This window comes from Nerophis lumbriciformis, linkage group LG14, assembly GCF_033978685.3.
Source record: "Nerophis lumbriciformis linkage group LG14, RoL_Nlum_v2.1, whole genome shotgun sequence".
NCBI classification, from domain to species: Eukaryota; Metazoa; Chordata; class Actinopteri; order Syngnathiformes; family Syngnathidae; genus Nerophis; species Nerophis lumbriciformis.
In genome coordinates, this window is record NC_084561.2 from 7,371,324 (window position 1) to 7,395,392 (window position 24,069).

At 35.5% G+C, this 24,069-nt stretch overlaps 1 protein-coding gene across 1 annotated transcript in view; it reads right to left on the reverse strand.

Annotated features, from left to right (window-relative positions):
* pex5la (peroxisomal biogenesis factor 5-like a) overlaps positions 1-23,149 on the reverse strand; it is a 174,116-nt gene extending 150,967 nt beyond the window's left edge. Inside the window, exon 1 of the mRNA XM_072914604.1 lies at positions 22,935-23,149. Coding sequence (XP_072770705.1) covers positions 22,935-22,955 — 21 coding nt within the window. The 5' untranslated portion in view covers positions 22,956-23,149. The remainder of the gene's footprint in view (positions 1-22,934) is intronic.
* Positions 23,150-24,069: the final 920 nt, after the last annotated feature.

A 24,069-nucleotide genomic window follows, 5' to 3' on the forward strand; every position in this document is an offset into this window, starting at 1 on the left:
GTACCAAGTAAACAGAAATAGTCCAAATAAAACTGGAAATAGTCCACAACTTTATAAAAAAAAGAAATGCAGCAAAACAGTAGAATGGAACATGTCATCTAATTAATGTGATTGCACCTAATGTGTGCAATTAATGAAATCATTAACTTTGTACAAAAAAAATCAGAAATAATATAAATAAGATTAAAAATAGTCCACAACTTTATAAAAAATTGCAGCAAAACAGTAGAATTGAACATGTCATCTAATTAATGTGATTGCACCTCATGTGTGCATTTAATGAAAGCAACAACTTTGTACAAAATAATCAGAAATAATATAAATAAGACTGAAAATAGTCCACAACTTTAAAAGAATTGCAGTAAAACAGTAGAATGGAACATGTCATCTACCGTATTTTTCGGAGTATAAGTCGCACCGGAGTATAAGTCGCACCTGCCGAAAATGCATTATAAAAAAGGAAAAAAACATATATAAGTCGCACTGGAGCCCGGCCAAACTATGAAAAATACTGCGACTTATAGTCCGAAAAATACGGTAATTAATGTGATTGCACCTCATGTGTGCAATTAATTAAATCATTAACTTTGTACAAAAAATCAGAAATAATATAAATAAGATTAAAAATAGTCCACAACTTTATAAACAATTGCAACAAAACAGTACAATTGAACATGTCATCTAATTATGTGATTGCACCTCATGTGTGCAATTAATGAAAGCAGCAACTTTGTACAAAAAATCAGAAATAATATAAATAGGATTAAAAATAGTCCACAACTTTATAAAAAAATGCAGCAAAACAGTAGAATGGAACATGTCGTCTAATTAATGTGATTGCACCTCATGTGTGCCATTAATGAAAGCATTAACTTGGTACAAAAAAATCAGAAATAATATAAATAAGATTGAAAATAGTCCACAACTTTATAAAAAAAATTGCAGCAAAACAGTAGAATGGAACATGTCGTCTAATTAATGTGATTGCACCTCATATGTGCAATTAAAGAAAGCTGCAACTTTGTACAAAATAATCAGAAATAATATAAATAAGACTGAAAATAGTCCACAACTTTATAAAAAATTGCAGCAAAACAGTAGAATGGAACATGTCATCTAATTATGTGATTGCACCTCAAGTGTGCAATTAATGAAAGCAGCAACTTTGTACAAAAAAATCAGAAATAATATAAATAAGATTAAAAATAGTCCACAACTTTATAAAAAATTGCAGCAAAACAGTAGAATGGAACATGTCGTCTAATTAATGTGATTGCACCTCATGTGTGCCATTAATGAAAGCATTAACTTGGTACAAAAAATCAGAAATAATATAAATAAGATTGAAAATAGTCCACAACTTTATAAAAAAAAATGCAGCAAAACAATAGAATGGAACATGTCGTCTAATTAATGTGATTGCACCTCATGTGTGCCATTAATGAAAGCATTAACTTGGTACAAAAAAAATCAGAAATAATATAAATAAGATTGAAAATAGTCCACAACTTTATAAAAAAAATTGCAGCAAAACAGTAGAATGGAACATGTCGTCTAATTAATGTAATTGCACCTCATGTGTGCAATTAATGAAAGCTGCAACTTTGTACAAAATAATCAGAAATAATATAAATAAGACTGAAAATAGTCCACAACTTTATTAAAAATTGCAGCAAAACAGTAGAATGGAACATGTCATCTAATTATGTGATTGCACCTCAAGTGTGCAATTAATGAAAGCAGCAACTTTGTACAAAATAATCAAAACAACTCCAAATAAAACTGAAAATAGTCCACAAAGTCATAGAAATTGCAGCAAAACAGCAGAATAAAAGGTGTGATGAATTCCATGTGATTACAAACCTTGCAAGTGACAATTTAAAGCGAGACTTTGTCCAAAATAATGACATCAGTGTGACATCACAAATATCCTGTCAATGATTCTTGGTATTTGGGGGCATTTAGATAGCGATCTGTTGCTTTGGAGCTCATTGAGGGGTAACGTGAGGACGAGTAAGAAAAGAATGTTCCGAGGCTGCTTGGCGATGGCGATGATAAAGTCATCTAAAGACCAGCACGCGGCCTCCTTCAGCAGCGGTGACAAAGTGAAACAGAAAGTGAAACAGAAAGTGAAACTACTTGCACGGCGAGTCGCTAGTAATCAGATTACATGTAAAGACTGAGTGCAGCTCCCTGCTGCCGTCGCTCATGGTTAGCACTCAAGTGATGAAGCAACATGGCTGCACATTTCCTTCACAACACTTCTTGGCAGGACTTGTACTTGTCTCTACTGTACACACAATATATATACTGTACACACAACAATATATATATACTGTACACACAATATATATATACTGTACACACACAATATATATATACTGTACACACACAATATATATATACTGTACACACACACAATATATATACTGTACACACACACAATATATATACTGTACACACACAATATATATATACTGTACACACACAATATATGTATACTGTACACACACAATATATGTATACTGTACACACACAATATATATATACTGTACACACACAATATATATACTGTACACACACAATATATATATATACTGTACACACACAATATATATAAGCTGTAGACACACAATATATATACTGTACACACAATATATAAACTGTACACACACAATATATACTGTACACACACAATATGTATACTGTACACACAATATATGTACCGTACACACAATATATATACTGTACACACACAATATATATACTGTACACACAATATATATACTGTACACACAATACAGATGTACTTTGTACATGGTAGCTGTTTAAAATAGTTCCTTGCAAAGGTGTAATGGCACCTTCTTTCTATTCTGCTGTTTTGCTGCAATTTCTATGACTTTGTGGACTATTTTCTGTTTTATTTGGAGTTTTGATTATTTTGTACAAGGTTGCTGCATTCATTAATTGCACACATGATGTGCAATCACATTAATTAGACGACATGTTCCATTCTACCGTTTTGCTGCAATTTTTTTATCAAGTTGTGGACTATTTTCAGTCTTATTTATATTATTTCTGATTATTTTGTACAAAGTTAATACTTTCATTAATTGCACACATGAGGTGCAATCACATAATTAGACGACATGTTCCATTCTACTGTTTTGCTGCAATTTTTTATAAAGTTGTGGACTATTTTCAGTCTTATTTATATTATTTATGATTTTTTTGTACAAAGTTAATACTTTCATTAATTGCACACATGAGGTGCAATCACATTAATTAAAGGACATGCTCCATTCTACTGTTTTGCTGCAATTTTTTATAAAGTTGTGGACTATTTTCTGTCTTATTTTATAATTTTTCTGATTTTTTGTACAAAGTTAATGCTTTCATTAATTGCACACATGAGGTGCAATCACATTAATTAGATGACAAGTTCCATTCTATTGTTTTGCTGCAATTTTTTTTATCAAGTTGTGGACTATTTTCAGTCTTATTTATATTATTTCTAATTATTTTGTACAAGGTTGCTGCCTTCATTAATTGCACACATGAGGTGCAATCACATAATTAGACGACATGTTCCATTCTACTGTTTTGCTGCAATTTTTTATAAAGTTGTGGACTATTTTCAGTCTTATTTATATTATTACTGATTATTTTGTACAAAGTTAATACTTTCATTAATTGCACACATGAGGTGCAATCACATTAACGAGACGACATCTTCCATTCTATTGTTTTGCTGCAATTTTTTATCAAGTTGTGGACTATTTTCAGTCTTATTTATATTATTTCTGATTATTTTGTACAAGGTTGCTGCTTTCATTAATTGTACACTTGAGGTGCAATCACATAATTAGACGACATGTTCCATTCTACCGTTTTGCTGCAATTTTTTTATAAAGTTGTGGACTATTTTCAGTCTTATTTATATTATTTCTGATTATTTTGTACAACGTTAATACTTTCATTAATTGCACACATGAGGTGCAATCACATTAATTAGAAGACATGCTCCATTCCAATGTTTTGCTGCAATTTTTTATAAAGTTGTGGACTATTTTCTGTCTTATTTTATAATTTTTCAGATTATTTGTACAAAGTTAATGCTTTCATTGATTGCACACATGAGGTGCAATCACATTAATTAGATGACATGTTCCATTCTACTGTTTTGCTGCAATTTTTTATAAAGTTGTGGACTATTTTCAGTCTTATTTATAATTTTTCTGATTATTTTGTACAAAATCGCCACTTTCTTTAATTGCGCACATGAGGTGCAATCACATTAACTAGACGACATGTTCCATTCTACTGTTTTGCTGCAATTCTTTTATAAAGTTGTGGACTATTTTCAGTCTTATTTACTGTATATTATTTCTGATTATTTTGTACGAGGTTGCTGCTTTCATTAATTGCACACATGAGGTGCAATCACATAATTAGATGACACGTTCCATTCTACTGTTTTGCTGCAATTTTTTATAAAGTTGTGGACTATTTTCAGTCTTATTTATATTATTTCTGATTATTTCGTACAAGGTTGCTGATTTCATTAATTGCACACATGAGGTGCAATAACATTAATTAGATGACATGGTACATTCTACTGTTTTGCTGCAATTTGTATAAAGTTGTGGACTATTTCCAGTTTTATTTGGAATATTTCTGTTTACTTTGTACATGGTAGCTGCTTAGAATAGTTCCTTGCAAAGGTGTAATGGCACCTTCTTTCTATTCTGCTGTTTTGCCGCAATTTCTATGACTTTGTGGACTATTTTCTGTTTTATTTGGAGTCTTGATTATTTTGTACAAGGTTGCTGCTTTCATTAATTGCACACTTGAGGTGCAATCACATAATTAGACGACATGTTCCATTCTACCGTTTTGCTGCAATTTTTTATAAAGTTGTGGACTATTTTCAGTCTTATTTATATTATTTCTGATTATTTTGTACAAAGTTAATACTTTCATTAATTGCACACATGAGGTGCAATCACATTAATTAGATGACACGTTCCATTCTACTGTTTTGCTGCAATTTTTTATAAAGTTGTGGACTATTTTCAGTCTTATTTATAGTTTTTCTGATTTTTTGTACAAAGTTATTGCTTTCATTAATTGCACACATGAGGTGCAATCACATTAACTAGACGACATGTTCCATTCTACTGTTTTGCTGCAATTTTTTATAAAGTTGTGGACTATTTTCAGTCTTATTTATAATTTTTCAGATTTTTTGTACAAAGTTAATGCTTTCATTAATTGCACACATGAGGTGCAATCACATTAATTAGACGACATGTTCCATTCTACTGTTTTGCTGCAATTTTTTATAAAGTTGTGGACTATTTTCAGTCTTATTTATAATTTTTCTGATTATTTTGTACAAAATCGCCGCTTTCATTAATTGCACACATGAGGTGCAATCACATAATTAGATGACACGTTCCATTCTACTGTTTAGCTGCAATTTTTTATAAAGTTGGGGACTATTTTCAGTCTTATTTATATTATTTCTGATTATTTTGTACAAGGTTGCTGATTTCATTAATTGCACACATGAGGTGCAATCACATAATTAGATGACATGGTACATTCTACTGTTTTGCTGCAATTTGTATAAAGTTGTGGACTATTTCCAGTTTTATTTGGATTATTTCTGTTTACTTTGTACATGGTAGCTGCTTAAAATAGTTCCTTGCAAAGGTGTAATGGCACCTTCTTTCTATTCTGCTGTTTTGCTGCAATTTCTATGACTTTGTGGACTATTTCCAATGGTAGTTGGAGCACATGCAATGTGCCAGGATCAGTGGATGAAATGAGGCGTCACATGTCAGCCAGCAGGCTGTGGCTTAGATTCTTTTCAGTCTTTGCAGCGTAGTGACTTGTCATGGAAATGATGATGATGAAACAACATCTTCTCATGGCCATGTTTGACAGGAGTGGACTTCAAGGAGAAAATGTCTTTCATCATTTGGACGCACACCTGAAATCCTCTCCAATATCTTTTTGCGTTGCTTCAGTCTCAAGAGTGCTGTGGTACTAAAATAGACTGCCGGCTATTTTTGGTGATGGAGCTGAAGAAGAGAAAAGTCTCTGTCAGCGTTGCTTGATACAGGGTGTCCAAAGTGCGGCCCGGGGGCCATTTTTTGTGACTTTCTCAAAATAATATTACGAAAAAAAAATATTAAAAAGTGGAATAAAAGAGCAAACAGGAGAAAAAGTTGCAATGTTGACTCTAATAACACAAAGTTGTTGTTTTTTAAATTGTAATTTCTCAAAAAATAATAATGAATCGAAATCAATGTTTTTATTAATTATTGACCTATTTAAGGATCCAATTAATTCTTATCAAATATTACACTTTGGAATATATTTTTGGAAAAATATTGCATATTTGTGTTTTTGCCATAAAAAAAAAAAGTTTTCTTTGACAAAAAGGAAAAAAAAAATATTAAAAACTTATTGACGTATAGACTTGAAGTTGATCTAAAAATGTAATATATATTTTATAGTGTTTATTTTTTTTAACACTTTTATGAATGAGGCCCTTTTGGACACCCGACACCTGATTTTCCTTTTTTTTTTTTACTGTTATTGCTCAAAAAATAATAATGAATCAAAATCAATGTTTTTATGAATTATTGACCTATTTAAGGCTCCAATTACTTCTCATCAAATATTACACTTTGGAATATATTTTGGGGAAAATATTGCATATCTTGTGAGTTTGCCATAAAAAAAAGTGTTATTTGACAAAAAGGGCATAAAACAAACATTTAAAAAAATATTAACACATATTAAATATTGTTATGAAGGTGTCTGTTACTACATTATATATATACTTGCAGTGTGTATATTGTACATATTGTTATGAAGGTGTCTGTTACTACATTATATATATATATATATATATATATACTTGCAGTGTGTATATTGTACATGTTACATATTGTTATGAAAGTGTCTGTTACTACAATATATATATATACTTGCAGTGTGTATATTGTACAGATTACATATTGTTATGAAGGTGTCTGTTACTACATTATATATATACTTGTAGTGTGTATATTGTACATATTACATATTGTTATGAAGGTGTCTGTTACTACAATATATATATATACTTGCAGTGTGTATATTGTACATATTACATATTGTTATGAAGGTGTCTGTTACTACAATATATATATATATACTTGCAGTGTGTATATTGTACATATTACATATTGTTCTGAAGGTGTCTGTTACTACAATATATATATACTTGCAGTGTGTATATTGTACATATTACATATTGTTCTGAAGGTGTCTGTTACTACAATATATATATACTTGCAGTGTGTATATTGTACATATTACATATTGTTATGAAGGTGTCTGTTACTACATTATATATATACTTGCAGTGTGTATATTGTACATATTACATATTGTTATGAAGGTGTCTGTTACTACAATATATATATATATACTTGCAGTGTGTATATTGTACATATTACATATTGTTCTGAAGGTGTCTGTTACTACATTATATATATACTTGCAGTGTGTATATTGTACATATTGTTATGAAGGTGTCTGTTACTACAATATATATATACTTGCAGTGTGTATATTGTACATATTACATATCGTTATGAAGGTGTCTGTTACTACAATATATATATACTTGCAGTGTGTATATTGTACATATTACATATCGTTATGAAGGTGTCTGTTACTACAATATATATATATATATACTTGCAGTGTGTACAAGACTAGTGGTATCATATCAGGGTCAAGTGTGAAGTGAAGCTGCACTCCTTGGCCGTGATTAATCTGGTGTCATGTGCGCCTCCTTTAGAGCCTTGACACTCAACTCCTCCTCCTCCTCCTCCTCCTCCTCCTCCTCCTCCTCCTCCTCCTCGCTGTCGCCCAGCCAGCCTCTCGCTCGCTCGCTTGCCATTCCTTCGCTCGGACCGAGCGGGCCCCCCAGGGCCAACGAGATGGGCTGCTAGCGATGGCTTTATTGTTTGAGGAGCCCAACCCACGCTGAGAGCGGAAATGAACACTTTCAGGATGCCTTCATTTTCAAAAAGACTAGAAGGATGCAAGACCGTTGGAACCTGGGACCAGGGGCCTCATGTAGAGAGAGTCCTACTAAGAATAGACCAGGGGCCTCATGTAAAGAGAGTCCTACTAAGAATAGACCAGGGGCCTCATGTAAAGAGAGTCCTACTAAGAATAGACCGGGGCCTCATGTAAAGAGAGTCCTACTAAGAATAGACCGGGGCCTCATGTAAAGAAAGTCCTACTAAGAATAGACCGGGGCCTCATGTAAAGAGAGTCTTACTAAGAATAGACCGGGGGCCTCATGTAAAGAGAGTCCTACTAAGAATAGACCAGGGACCTCATGTAAAGAGAGTCCTACTAAGAATAAATCAGGGGCCTCATGTAAAGAGAGTCCAACTAAGAATAGACCAGGGGCCTCATGTAGAGAGAGTCCTACTAAGAATAGACCGGGGGCCTCATGTAGAGAGAGTCCTACTAAGAATAGACCGGGGGCCTCATGTAAAGAGAGTCCTACTAAGAATAGACCAGGGGCCTCATGTAAAGAGAGTCCTACTAAGAATAGACCAGGGGCCTCATGTAAAGAGAGTCCTACTAAGAATAGACCGGGGGCCTCATGTAAAGAGAGTCCTACTAAGAATAAACCACAGGCCTCATGTAAAGAGAGTCCTACTAAGAATAGACCAGGGGCCTCATGTAAATGATGTTACTTTCACTCCTGTTACTTTAACTCCTGCTACTTCTAGTCATGTTGCTTCCATGTAAAGAGAGTCCTACTAAGAATAGACCGGGGGGCTCATGTAAAGAGAGTCCTACTAAGAATAGACCAGGGGCCTCATGTAAATGATGTTACTTTCACTCCTGTTACTTTAACTCCTGCTACTTCTAGTCATGTTGCTTCCAGTCTTGTTACTTTCAGTCATGTTACTTCTAGTCCTGTTACTTCCAGTGATGTTACTTTCACTCCTGCTACTTTCACTCCTGCTACTTCCAGTCATGTTACTTCCAGTCTTGTTACTTTGAGTCATGTTACTTCTAGTCCTGTTACTTTCAGTGATGTTACTTTCACTCCTGTTACTTTCAGTCATGTTACTTCCAGTCTTGTTACTTTCAGTCATGTTACTTCTAGTCCTGTTACTTTCAGTGATGTTACTTTCACACCTGTTACTTTCACTCCTGTTACTTTCACTCCTGTTACTTTCACTCCTGCTACTTCCAGTCATGTTACTTCCAGTCTTGTTACTTTCAGTCATGTTACTTCTAGTCCTGTTACTTTAAGTGATGTTACTTTCACTCCTGTTACTTTCACTCCTGCTACTTTCACTCCTGTTACTTTCACTCCTGTTACTTTAACTCCTGCTACTTCCAGTCATGTTACTTTCAGTCTTGTTTCTTTCAGTCATGTTACTTCTAGTCTTGTTACTTTCACTCCTGTTACTTTAACTCCTGCTACTTCCAGTCATGTTACTTCCAGTCTTGTTACTTCCAGTCTTGTTACTTTCAGTCATGTTACTTCTAGTCCTGTTACTTTCAGTGATGTTACTTTCACTCCTGCTACTTTCACTCCTGTTACTTTAACTCCTGCTACTTCCAGTCATGTTACTTCCAGTCTTGTTACTTTCAGTCATGTTACTTCTAGTCCTGTTACTTTCAGTGATGTTACTTTCACTCTTGTTACTTTCACTCCTGTTACTTTAACTCCTGCTACTTCCAGTCATGTTACTTTCAGTCTTGCTCCTTTCAGTCATGTTACTTCTAGTCCTGTTACTTTCACTCCTGTTACTTTAACTCCTGCTACTTCCAGTCATGTTACTTCCAGTCTTGTTACTTTCAGTCATGTTACTTCTAGTCCTGTTACTTTCAGTGATGCTACTTTCCCTCCTGTTACTTTCACTCCTGTTACTTTAGCTCCTGCTACTTCCAGTCATGTTACTTCCAGTCTTGTTACTTTCAGTCATGTTACTTCTAGTCCTGTTACTTTCAGTGATGTTACTTTCACTCCTGCTACTTTCACTCCTGTTACTTTAACTCCTGCTACTTCCAGTCATGTTACTTCCAGTCTTGTTACTTTCAGTCATGTTACTTCTAGTCCTGTTACTTTCAGTGATGTTACTTTCACTCCTGTTACTTTCACTCCTGTTACTTTAACTCCTGCTACTTCCAGTCATGTTACTTCCAGTCTTGTTACTTTCAGTCATGTTACTTCTAGTCCTGTTACTTTCAGTGATGTTACTTTCACTCCTGTTACTTTAACTCCTGCTACGTCCAGTCATGTTACTTCCAGTCTTGTTACTTTCAGTCATGTTACTTCTCGTCCTGTTACTTTCAGTGATGTTACTTTCACTCCTGTTACTTTCACTCCTGTTACTTTAACTCCTGCTACTTCAAGTCATGTTACTTCCAGTCTTGTTACTTTCAGTCATGTTACTTCTAGTCCTGTTACTTCCAGTCATGTTACTTTCAGCCTTGTTACTTTCAGTCATGTTACTTCTAGTCCTGTTACTTTCACTCCTGTTACTTTCACTCCTGTTTCTTTCACTCCTGTTACTTTAACTCCTGCTACTTCCAGTCATGTTACTTCCAGTCTTGTTACTTTCAGTCATGTTACTTCTAGTCCTGTTACTTTCAGTTATGTTAGTTTCACTCCTGTCACTTTCACTCCTGTTACTTCCAGTCTTGTTACTTTCAGTCATGTTACTTCTAGTCCTGTTACTTTCAGTGATGTTACTTTCACTCCTGTTACTTTTAACTCCTGCTACTTCCAGTAATGTTACTTCCAGTCTTGTTACTTTCAGTCATGTTACTTCTAGTCCTGTTACTTTCAGTGATGTTACTTTCACTCCTGTTACTTTAACTCCTGCTACTTCCAGTCTTGTTACTTTCAGTCGTGTTACTTCTCGTCCTGTTACTTTCAGTGATGCTACTTTCACTCCTGTTACTTTCACTCCTGTTACTTTAACTCCTGCTACTTCCAGTCATGTTACTTCCAGTCTTGTTACTTTCAGTCATGTTACTTCTAGTCCTGTTACTTTCAGTGATGTTACTTTCACTCCTGTTACTTTAACTCCTGCTACTTCCAGTCATGTTACTTCCAGTCTTGTTACTTTCAGTCATGTTACTTCTAGTCCTGTTACTTTCAGTGATGTTACTTTCACTCCTGTTATTTCCACTCCTGTTAAATGAGGTAAAATAGGGACAATAAATATTTTCCAAATCATTTAATACAGTATATTTGATATTTCCAGAGAAAAATAAATAAATGGTGCTGACTCAGCAGAATGTATTTTGAAGTGCAACACCCGTGTTGTGTTGCTGTGCGGAGTAGAAATGAAGACAAGAGGAAGAAACAGGAGAGAAGAGAAAGATGTTGTTGACATATTTGTTTATCATCGGTGATGTTCTGCAGCTCCTACGATTCAACTCCTGCTTTCTGGAGCAAATTAATTCCCAGGTGGAGAAAGCGGGCGTAGTGAGGAGAGAGAGGTGGATGGATGCTACCTCGCTCTGCTCCGCTAACAAAGATGCTGAGGTGTGTCCTACTTTGTTCACGGGGAATGTTCCTTAGTACTCCACCTATGTGTGGAAGTGATGTACCACCATGAAGAAGTTCCTTAGTACTCCACCTATGTGTGGAAGTGATGTACCACCATGAAGATGTTCCTTAGTACTCCACCCATGTGTGGAAGTGATGTACCACCAAGAAGATGTTCCTTAGTACTCCACCTACGTGTGGAAGTGATGCACCACCATGAAGATGTTCCTTAGTACTCCACCTATGCGTGGAAGTGATGTACCACAATGAAGATGTTCCTTAGTACTCCACCTATGTGTGGAAGTGATGTACCACCATGAAGAAGTTCTTTAGTACTCCACCTATGTGTGGAAGTGATGTACCACCATGAAGATGTTCCTTAGTACTCCACCTATGTGTGGAAGTGATGTACCACCATGAAGATGTTCCTTAGTACTCCACCTATGTGTGGAAGTGATGTACCACCATGAAGATGTGCCTTAGTACTCCACCTATGTGTGGAAGTGATGTACTACCATGAAGATGTTCCTTAGTACTCCACCTATGCGTGGAAGTGATGTACCACCATGAAAATGTTCCTTAGTACTCCACCTATGTGTGGAAGTGATGTACCACCATGAAGATGTTCCTTAGTACTCCACCTATGTGTGGAAGTGATGTACCACCATGAAGATGTTCCTGAGTACTCCACCTATGTGTGGAAGTGATGCACCACCATGAAGATGTTCCTTAGTACTCCACCTATGTGTGGAAGTGATGTACCACCATGAAGATGTTCCTTAGTACTCCACCTATGTGTGGAAGTGATGTACCACCATGAAGATGTTCCTTAGTACTCCACCTATGTGTGGAAGTGATGCACCACCATGAAGATGTTCCTTAGTACTCCACCCATGTGTGGAAGTGATGCACCACCATGAAGATGTTCCTTAGTACTCCACCTATGTGTGGAAGTGATGCACCACCATGAAGATGTTCCTTAGTACTCCACCTATGTGTGGAAGTGATGCACTACCAAGAAGATGTTCCTTAGTACTCCACCTATGTGTGGAAGTGATGTACCACCATGAAGATGTTCCTTAGTACTCCACCTACGTATGTGTGGAAGTGATGTACCACCATGAAGATGTTCCTTAGTACTCCACCCATGTGTGGAAGTGATGTACCACCAAGAAGATGTTCCTTAGTACTCCACCTACGTGTGGAAGTGATGCACCACCATGAAGATGTTCCTTAGTACTCCACCTATGCGTGGAAGTGATGTACCACAATGAAGATGTTCCTTAGTACTCCACCTATGTGTGGAAGTGATGTACCACCATGAAGAAGTTCTTTAGTACTCCACCTATGTGTGGAAGTGATGTACCACCATGAAGATGTTCCTTAGTACTCCACCTATGTGTGGAAGTGATGTACCACCATGAAGATGTTCCTTAGTACTCTACCTATGTGTGGAAGTGATGCACCACCATGAAGATGTTCCTTAGTACTCCACCTATGTGTGGAAGTGATGTACCACCATGAAGAAGTTCCTTAGTACTCCACCTATGTGTGGAAGTGATGTACCACCATGAAGATGTTCCTTAGTACTCTACCTATGTGTGGAAGTGATGCACCACCATGAAGATGTTCCTTAGTACTCCACCTATGTGTGGAAGTGATGTACCACCATGAAGATGTTCCTTAGTACTCCACCTACGTGTGGAAGTGATGTACCACCATGAAGAAGTTCCTTAGTACTCCACCTATGTGTGGAAGTGATGTACCACCATGAAGATATTCCTTAGTACTCCACCTATGTGTGGAAGTGATGTACCACCATGAAGATGTTCCTTAGTACTCCACCTATGTGTGGAAGTGATGTACCACCATGAAGATGTTCCTTAGTACTCCACCTATGTGTGGAAGTGATGCACCACCATGAAGATGTTCCTTAGTACTCCACCTATGTGTGGAAGTGATGTACCACCATGAAGAAGTTCTTTAGTACTCCACCTATGTGTGGAAGTGATGTACCACCATGAAGATGTTCCTTAGTACTCCACCTATGTGTGGAAGTGATGTACCACCATGAAGATGTTCCTTAGTACTCTACCTATGTGTGGAAGTGATGCACCACCATGAAGATGTTCCTTAGTACTCCACCTATGTGTGGAAGTGATGTACCACCATGAAGAAGTTCCTTAGTACTCCACCTATGTGTGGAAGTGATGTACCACCATGAAGATGTTCCTTAGTACTCTACCTATGTGTGGAAGTGATGCACCACCATGAAGATGTTCCTTAGTACTCCACCTATGTGTGGAAGTGATGTACCACCATGAAGATGTTCCTTAGTACTCCACCTACGTGTGGAAGTGATGTACCACCATGAAGAAGTTCCTTAGTACTCCACCTATGTGTGGAAGTGATGTACCACCATGAAGATATTCCTTAGTACTCCACCTATGTGTGGAAGTGATGTACCACCATGAAGATGTTCCTTAGTACTCCACCTATGTGTGGAAGTGATGTACCACCATGAAGATGTTCCTTAGTACTCCACCTATGTGTGGAAGTGATGCACCACCATGAAGATGTTCCTTAGTACTCCACCTATGTGTGGAAGTGATGCACCACCATGAAGATGTTCCTTAGTACTCCACCTATGTGTGGAAGTGATGCACCACCATGAAGATGTTCCTTAGTACTCCACCTATGTGTGGAAGTGATGCACCACCATGAAGATGTGCCTTCAGCTCCTTCACTTTAGCAGGCTGGATTGGTAAGAAGCTAACGTGGAGTGTTGCAAACATGGTTGTCAAAGATCCTCTATCTGACAAAAGTGCTACTCTCTCGTTTTTTTTATAAATCTATTGCAAAAAAAAACACTGGTCAAAGATCCTCTCTTTGACAGAAGCACTCAGTTGCCTTTAAAGGAGCATTTCAAACATGCTTGTCAGAGATCATCTATTTGACAAGTGTGCTACTCTGCTGTTCTTTTATGGATCTATTGCACACACAAAAACACGCAGGTCAAAGATCCTCTATTTGACGAAAGCACTAAGTTGCTTTTATAGGAGTATTGCAAACATGCTTGTCAAAGATCATCTATTTGACAAGATTGCTACTCTGTTGTTTTTATGGAATATTGCAAAAACACACAATTTGACAGAAGCACTCTGTCGCTTTGAAAAAAGTATTGCAAACATGCTTGTCAAAGATCATCTATTTCACACGAGTGCTACTCTGTTTTTTTATGAACTTACTGTAAAATAATTAAAAAAAACACTGGTCAAAGATCCTCTGTCAGAAGCACTCAGTTGCTTTGAAAGAAGTATTATAAACATGCGTGTCAAAGATCATCTAATTGACAAGAGTGCTTTGTTTTTATGGACCTATTGCAAAACAACTACTTAACAGAAGCACTCAGTTACTTTGGGGTGCTGCAAACATGCTTGTCAAAGATCATCTATTTGACAAGAGTGCTACTCAGTTGTTTTATGGACTTACTGTAAAAAAAACAAAAAAAAACACTGGTCAAAGATCCTCTGTCTGAAGTACTCAGTTGCTTTGAAAGAAGTATTATAAACATGCTTGTCAAAGATCATCTATTTGACAAGACTGCTATGTTGTTTTTAGGGACCTATTGCAAAAACACGTTTGTTAAAAATCCTATGTTTGATAAAAAACAGTTGCTCTTAAAAATGTTTTGCAAACATGCGTGTCAAAGATCATCTATTTGACATGGGTGCTTTGTTTTTATGGACCTATTGCAAAACAACTACTTAACAGAAACACTCAGTTACTTTGGGGTGTTGCAAACATGCTTGTCAAAGATCATCTATTTGACAAGAGTGCTACTCTGCTGTTTTAAGAACTTATTGTAAAAAGTAAAATAAAAAATGCTGGTCAAAGTTTGACAAAAACACTAAGTTGGTAAGTATTGCAAACATGCTTGCCAAAGATCATTTGTTTGACAAGAGTGTTGTGTTGTTTTTATATACCTATTGCAAAAAAAAAAAAAAAAGGATTTGATGGACGCACTCAGTTGCTTTTAAATAAATATCGCAAATATGCTTGTCAAAGATCATCTATTTGCCAGGAGTGCTACTTTATAAGCCTATTGCAGCAACAACAACAACAATAATAAGAAAAAAAAAACACTTAGTACTCAGTTTTAGTTTTTTTTAATAAACACATTACAAAAAATACTTGTCAAAGATTATCTAAGTGACAAGAGCGTTGCTCTTTTGTTTTTATGGACCTACTGCAGCAACAACAACAATAATAATTAAAAAAAAACGATTGTCAAAGATCCTCAATCCGACAAAAGCCCTCAGTTTTTTTGTTTTTTTAATAGACGTATTGCAAAAAATGATTGTCAAAGATCATCTAAATGACAAGAGTGTTACTCTTTTGTTTTTATGGACTCATTGCAGCAACAACAACAAAAATAAGGGGAACAAACGCTTGTCAAAGATCCTCAATCTGACAAAAGCACTCAGGTTTTTTTTAATAGACCTATTGCATAAAATGCTTGTCAAAGATCATCTATATGACAAGAATGCTGCTCTTTTGTTTGTATGGACTATTGCATCAACAACAACAAAAATAAGGGAAAAAACGCTTGTCAGAGATCATCAATCCAACAAAAGCACTCAGTCGGTTTTTTTAATGGACTTATTGCAAAAAATGCTTGTCAAAGATCATCCAAATGACATTGCTGTGAGATGGCTGTTCACCAGCAAACTAGAGTCTTGTTTACTTTAAATAATTGTATATTTGAATTAAACAACAATGTGGGTATTTAATGAGTCAGCAATAAAAATAAAAAAAAGAGGCTTAACAGCTGCAAGAAATGCTGAGTCAGGACAAACAACACTTGTCACATTGCGTCATCATTTTGTAAGTGCTTCTTTGATCTATTATTATCATTTATTTATTTGTATTTATTCATGCATGATTATTTATTAATTATTATGTATTGGTTATTTATTATGTGTTTATTATTTAGTGGTTATTTATTATTTATTTATTTATTTATGTATTGAAGTGAAGTGAAGTGAAGTGAAGTGAAGTGAATTATATTTATATAGCGCTTTTCTCTAGTGACTCAAAGTGCTTTACATAGTGACACCCAATATCTAAGTTACATTTAAACCAGTGTGGGTGGCACTGGGAGCAGGTCGGTAAAGTGTCTTGCCCAAGGACACAACGGCAGTGACTAGGATGGCAGAAGCTGGGATCGAACCTGGAACCCTCAAGTTGCTGGCACGGCCACTCTACCAACCGAGCTATACCGCCGGTTTATTATTATGTATTTTTATTTATTGATCATTTATTGATGTATATATTATAAATGTATTATTATTTCTGTTTTGTTCATTTATTCATCATAATGTATTATTTATTTATGTATTACAGATGTATTATTTATTAGTAATTCATGTATTTGTTATTATTTGTTGATATTTATGTATTATTTATTTCTTATTTATTGTGTATGTATTATTATTATAATTTTTAATTGATTTATTATAATGTATTTATTTCTTATGATTTATTTGTTAATTATTTATGTATTATTATGTTTTGATTATTTATTCATTCATGTACTATTCATTTATTGTGATTTATTTATTATTTATGGATTATTTATGGATGTATTTATTTGTATTTCTTTATTGTATTGACTATTTATTTATTATTATTTATGAATGAAACATTTCTAACTGTTTTGACTTGTTCTGCTTTAAGAAAACTTCCAATGGAAGGTCACGGAAGGTCATGGAAGACTTTCTAATGGACGAGAAGGACGGAAATATTTGTTCTGGATTTTTCTCAAGCTGCCACATTTCCCTCTCTTTGCTTCCAGTCGGGGGAGCGGCTGATTTCCCCACATTATTGTGGCCCCTGAAGGAGGCGGGCCTATTAAAGTGCTGTGAATCAGGAGCTCGCTTCATTAGCTTGAGTAAAAATAACGCTCGGGACCTCCACATGGCAGTCCAGGCTACTAGGAGCTGGCAGATACACAACAGCCAAGCACACAACAGCACACAAGCTAGACAAAGGTAAGAAATGTCTGTCATTCAACAACATTGCAGTCGAAGACGGCACATTTGTTAGCCAGGCTAGCAACAGGTTAGTGAAGCTACCAGGAAGTTAGCCAGAATAACATGAAGTCAGTGCCAGGCTAGCAGAACGTTAGCACCGCGCTACCATGGATTCAACTAGAAGTTAGCCAGGCTATCCGGAAGTTGTCTAAACTACCAGGAAGTTAGCTGGGCTACCATGAAGTTAGTGTCAGGCTACCAGGAAGTTAGCTAGGCTACCAGGAAGTTAGCTAGGCTACCAGGAAGTTATCTCCAGGCTATAAAGAAGTTAGCTAGGCTACCAGGAAGTTAGCTGGGCTACCAGGAAGTTAGTGTCAGGCTACCAGGAAGTTAACTAGGCTACCAGGAAGTTAGCTAGGCTACCAGGAAGTTAGTGTCAGGCTACCAGGAAGTTAACTAGGCTACCAGGAAGTTAGCTAGGCTACCAGGAAGTTGGCTAGACTACAAATACGTTAGCTGGGCTACCAGGAAGTTAGTGTCAGGCTACCAGGAAGGTAACTGGGCTACCAGGAAGTTAGCTAGGCTACCAGGAAGTTAGTGTCAGGCTACCAGGAAGTTAACTGGGCTACCAGGAAGTTAGTTAGGCTACCAGGAAGTTGGCTAGACTACAAATACGATAGCTGGGCTACCAGGAAGTTAGCTATGCTACCAGGAAGTTAGCTTGGCTATCAGGAAGTTAGTGTCAGGCTACCAGGAAATTAGCTACGCTACCAGGAAGTTAGTGTCAGGCTACCAGGAAGTTCGCTAGGCTACCAGGAACTTAGTGTCAGGCTACCAGGAAGTTAACTGGGCTACCAGGAAGTTAGCTAAGCTACCAGGAAGTTGGCTAGACTACAAATACATTAGCTGGGCTACCAGGAAGTTAGCTAGGCTATCAGGAAGTTAGTGTCAGGCTACCAGGAAGTTAGCTAGGCTAGCAGGAAGTTAGCTTGGCTATCAGGAAGTTAGTGTCAGGCTACCAGGAAGTTAGCTAGGCTACCAGGAAGTTAGTGTCAGGCTACCAGGAAGTTAACTGGGCTACCAGGAAGTTAGCTAAGCTACCGGGAAGTTGGCTAGACTACAAATACGCTAGCTGGGCTACCAGGAAGTTAGCTAGGCTACCAGGAAGTTAGCTGGGCTACCAGGAAGTTAGCTGGGCTACCAGGAAGTTAGCTAGGCTACCAGGAAGTTAGTGTCAGGCTACCAGGAAGTTAGCTTGGCTATCAGGAAGTTAGTGTCAGGCTACCAGGAAATTAACTAGGCTACCAGGAAGTTAGCTTGGCTATCAGGAAGTTAGTGTCAGGCTACCAGGAAATTAACTAGGCTACCAGGAAGTTAGTTTCAAGTTAACTGGGCTACCAGGAAGTTAGCTAAGCTACCGGGAAGTTGGCTAGACTACAAATACGCTAGCTGGGCTACCAGGAAGTTAGCTAGGCTACCAGGAAGTTAGCTAGGCTACCGGGAAGTTAGCTGGGCTACCAGGAAGTTAGCTGGGCTACCAGGAAGTTAGTGTCAGGCTACCAGGAAGTTAGCTAGGCTACCAGGAAGTTAGCTAGGCTACCAGGAAGTTAGTGTCAGGCTACCAGGAAGTTAACTGGACTACCAGGAAGTTAGCTTGGCTATCAGGAAGTTGGCATCAAGATACCAGGAAGTTAGTGTCAGGCTAATATAGTAGTATTGTCAAAATGTGTATTCATGTAATATAGTAGTATTATGCACAATATACAGTAGTAATGTCAAAATGTGCATTAATGTAATACAGTAGTATTGTCAAAATGTGTATTCATGTAATATAGTAGTATTATGCACAATATACAGTAGTAATGTCAAAATGTGCATTAATGTAATACAGTAGTATTGTCAAAATGTGAACTCATGTGATATATAGTACTATTATTTATAATATATAGTAGTTTTGTCAAAATGTGTATTCATGTAATAAATAATAGAATTATGAATAATATACAGTAGTATTGTCAAAATGTGTATTCATGTAATATATAGTAGTATTATGTATAATATACAGTAGTATTGACAAAATGTGTATTCATGTAATATATAGTAGTATTATATATAATATAAAGTAGTATTATGTATAATACATAGTAGTATTATGTATGATATGCAGTAGTATTTTGTATAATACATAGTAGTATTATGTATGATATGCAGTAGTATTATGTATAATACATAGAAGTATTATGTATGATATGCAGTAGTATTATGTATAATACATAATAGTATTATGTATGATATGCAGTAGTATTATGTATAATACATAGTAGTTTTTTTTAACACTGAGTGATATCCATCCTGCAATGGCGCCCCATAATACACCTGCTGTGAACCTGTTTTTATGTTTTTATGTTTTTATTTATTATATTTTTTTTTTTCTTTTTTTTTTATCGTGTTCTGTTTGTGTTGTGTTGTTTGCTCAGTACTCGTTTTATCTTGTAACCTGTCCATTGTACAGCACTTTGGCTACCCCTGTGGTAAATTTTAAATGTGCTTTATAAATAAAGTTGATTTGATTTGATTTGATTTAGTATTATGTATACTATACAGTAGTAGTATGTATAATATATAGTAGTATTATGTATAATATAGAGTAGTATTATGTATAATACACAGTACTATTATGTATAATATATAGTAGTATTATGCATAATACATAGTAGTATTATGTATAATATACAGTAGTATTATGTATAATATATAGTAACATTATGTATAATACACAGTTGTATTATGTATAATACACAGTAGTATTATGTATAATATATAGTAGTATTATGTATAGTACCTAGTAGTATTATATATAATATATAGTAGTATTATGTATAATACATAGTAGTATTATGTACAATACACAACAGTATTATGTATATAATATTATGTAAAATACACAGTAGTATTATGTATAATATACAGTAGTATTATGTATCATACACAGTAGTATTATGTATATTGTATTATGTATAATACACAATAGTATTATGTATGTAGTATTATGTATATTACACAGTAGTATTAGGTATGTAGTATTATGTATAATACACAGTAGTATTATGTATATAGTATTATGTATAATACACAGGAGGAATATGTATGTAGTATTATGTATAATACACAGTAGTAATATGTACAATTATGTATAATACACAGTAGTATTATGTATATAATATTATGTATAATGCACAGTAGGAATATGTATGTACTATTATGTATAATACACAGTAGTATTATGTATATAGTATTATCTATAATACACAGTAGTATTATGTATATAGTATTATGTATAATACACAGTAGTATTATGTATATAGTACTATGTATAATACACAGTGGTAATATGTATGTACTATTATGTATAATACACAGTAGTATTATGTATATAGTATTATGTATAATACACAGTGATAATATGTATGTACTATTATGTATAATACACAGTAGTATTATTACAGAGTATAATAATTCATCATAAGTATTTTCCAGACATGACGCTGCCAAGAAGTGCAGGAGTCATGTGTTTTATAAATACTGCATACTTGAGTAATACTTCATGAAATATTCACTTTTGCTCTTTAATGCGCTTCAATTCTGACCTGCCAGTGTTTTGTTACGCAATCTTTGTGGGAGACAGGAAGTAACACTTTCAGGTGTAACACACCTTTCTAATCTTTGTGGGAGACAGGAAGTAACACTTTCAGGTGTCACACACACTTTTTAAATCTTTGTGGGAGACAGGAAGTAACACTTTCAGGTGTCACACACCTTTCTAATCTTTGTGGGAGACAGGAAGTAACACTTTCAGGTGTCACACACCTGTCTAATCTTTGTGGGAGACAGGAAGTAACACTTTCAGGTGTCACACACCTTGTGTGTATTACTGCATGTAGTGTACATTGTTGTGTATTACTGCATGTACTGTACATGTTTTATTATGTATTACTGCATATAGTTTACATTATTGTGTATTACTGCATGTAGTGTACATTGTTGTGTATTACTGCATGTACTGTACATGTTTTATTGTGTATTACTGCACCTAGTTTACATTATTGTGTATTACTGCCTATACGTAGTTTACATTATTGTGTACTACTGCATGTAGTGTACATTATTGTGTATTACTGCATGTAGTGTACATAATTGTGTATTACTGCATGTAGTGTACATTATGGTGTATTACTGCATGTAGTGTACATTGTTGTGTATTACTGCATGTAGTGTACCATATTGAGTATTACTGCATGTACTGTACATTATGGAGTATTACTGCATGTAGTGTACAACATTAAGTATTACTGCATGTACTGTACATTATGGTGTATTACTGCATGTACTGTACATTATGGTGTAGTACTGCATGTAATGTACATTATTGAGTATTACTTCATGTATTGTACATTATGGTGTATTACTGCATGTAGTGTATCATATTGAGTATTACTGCATGTAGTGTACCGTATTGATATTACTGCATGTACTGTACATTATGGAGTATTACTGCATGTAGTGTACAACATTGAGTATTACTGCATGTAGTGTACATTATGTGTATTACTGCATGTAGTGTACATTATGGTGTATTACTGCATGTACTGTACATTATGGTGTATTACTGCATGTACTGTACATTATGGTGTATTACTGCATGTAGTGTACATTATGGTGTATTACTGCATGTACTGTACATTATGGTGTATTACTGCATGTAGTGTACATTATGGTGTATTACTGCATGTAGTGTACATTATGGTGTATTACTGCATGTAGTGTACATTATGGTGTATTACTGCATGTAGTGTACATTATGGTGTATTACTGCATGTAGTGTACATTATGGTGTATTACTGCATGTAGTGTACATTATGGTGTATTACTGCATGTACTGTACATTATAGTGTATTACTGCATGTAGTGTACATTATGGTGTATTACTACACGTTTATTTTCACAGTAAAATTTTGCCCACTCAGCTTTTTTTTTTAACTTTAAAATCCAACTTTTTTTCCAGCCTACTGCTGATACTGGTGTCGATGATATCCTTGTTTTAGAGGGAAAGGGTCTGACCCGAGTTTGACATGTGTGACGTAACACTGCGGTGACGTCACACGTGCAGCATGACGGGGAAATAACGAGCGGAGCTGCAATAAGTACAGATGAAAAGTGGAAAAGTCTAAATCGATGCATCGATGTTCGATAGACGCACGAAGCGGACGAGGCATAAGACACGTGGTCACGTGGCTTACCTGTAAGTGGCCCTGGTACATGTTGAGGCTTGGCGGAGGTACTTTGTTCCAGACTTGTCAGGCCGAAAGTGAAAGTGAAAGTGCTGCCATTGAGGAGAAGGCGAGGAGTTGGTGATGATGATGATGAAGAACAAGAAGAGCGGCCGTCCTCCGCTCAGGTGCTGAATGTTCTTGTGATGAAGATGAAGATGAAGAGGAAGAAGCAACGCCGGCATCGCTCAGGTGAAGAGGGGGGGTTGGGGGGGGGGGGTCTTTTAACGGGAGCCGAACGGGACAAAAACAAGTCCCGGTCTCCTCCTCTTCCTCCTCTTCATCATGTGAATTCTCCTCTTATGGCGCGCTTCTCTTCCTGCTTTGGCGCCCTGGAAGACTGCCCTCTAGTGACGTCATCGGCGCACTACCTTCAAGAATTCAATAAAACATTTATTTCCCTCTTTTTTTTTTTTTTTTACTTTTAGCATTTATTTTTGTTCGTTCTTTACATTTCTCACCTGTTTTATGACGTATCTTCTCACACCTGGTGCAGGTGATCATAAAAATATGTATTTCATGACATCAACAACCGCATGGGAGAAATGCTGTAAAATGTTACGTATATAAACGTCTTCTTTTATTTTTATTTATTTTTATTATCTTTTTATTTGTATTTTTTTTTTTTAATTTATTCCAATTTTTTTAATACACTGTAGCACTTTGAGGTTGTTTGCTCAATGTAAAGTGCTTTTTACAAATAAAATCTATTATTATTATTATTATTATGTTATTGACTATAAAACACACGTTTTAAGTTGAGAATTTATTTCTAATTTTTTTTTCTGCCATCTGGTCACATGACAAAAAGGACGAATAGGCAAACAGGAAGTGTTTTTTTTTTCTTTAAAAATAAATAATTAAGTGTTTAAAAAAATGTTGAATAAAGTGAAAGTAATATTGGTAAACATTGGTTAAAATTAAGAATAATAATTACAAAAAAAATGGACTCATCTAAAATAACTTAAATTAATCCAATAAAACGATCATGTAAGTGCATTTCTATTTTTTTACCACTTTCCAATGTTTAATTAATAATTTCAAATCATTAATCCAACTGGGAAAGTTGGGTTTCACTACCAAAGCTAACAGGAAGTTAGCACCA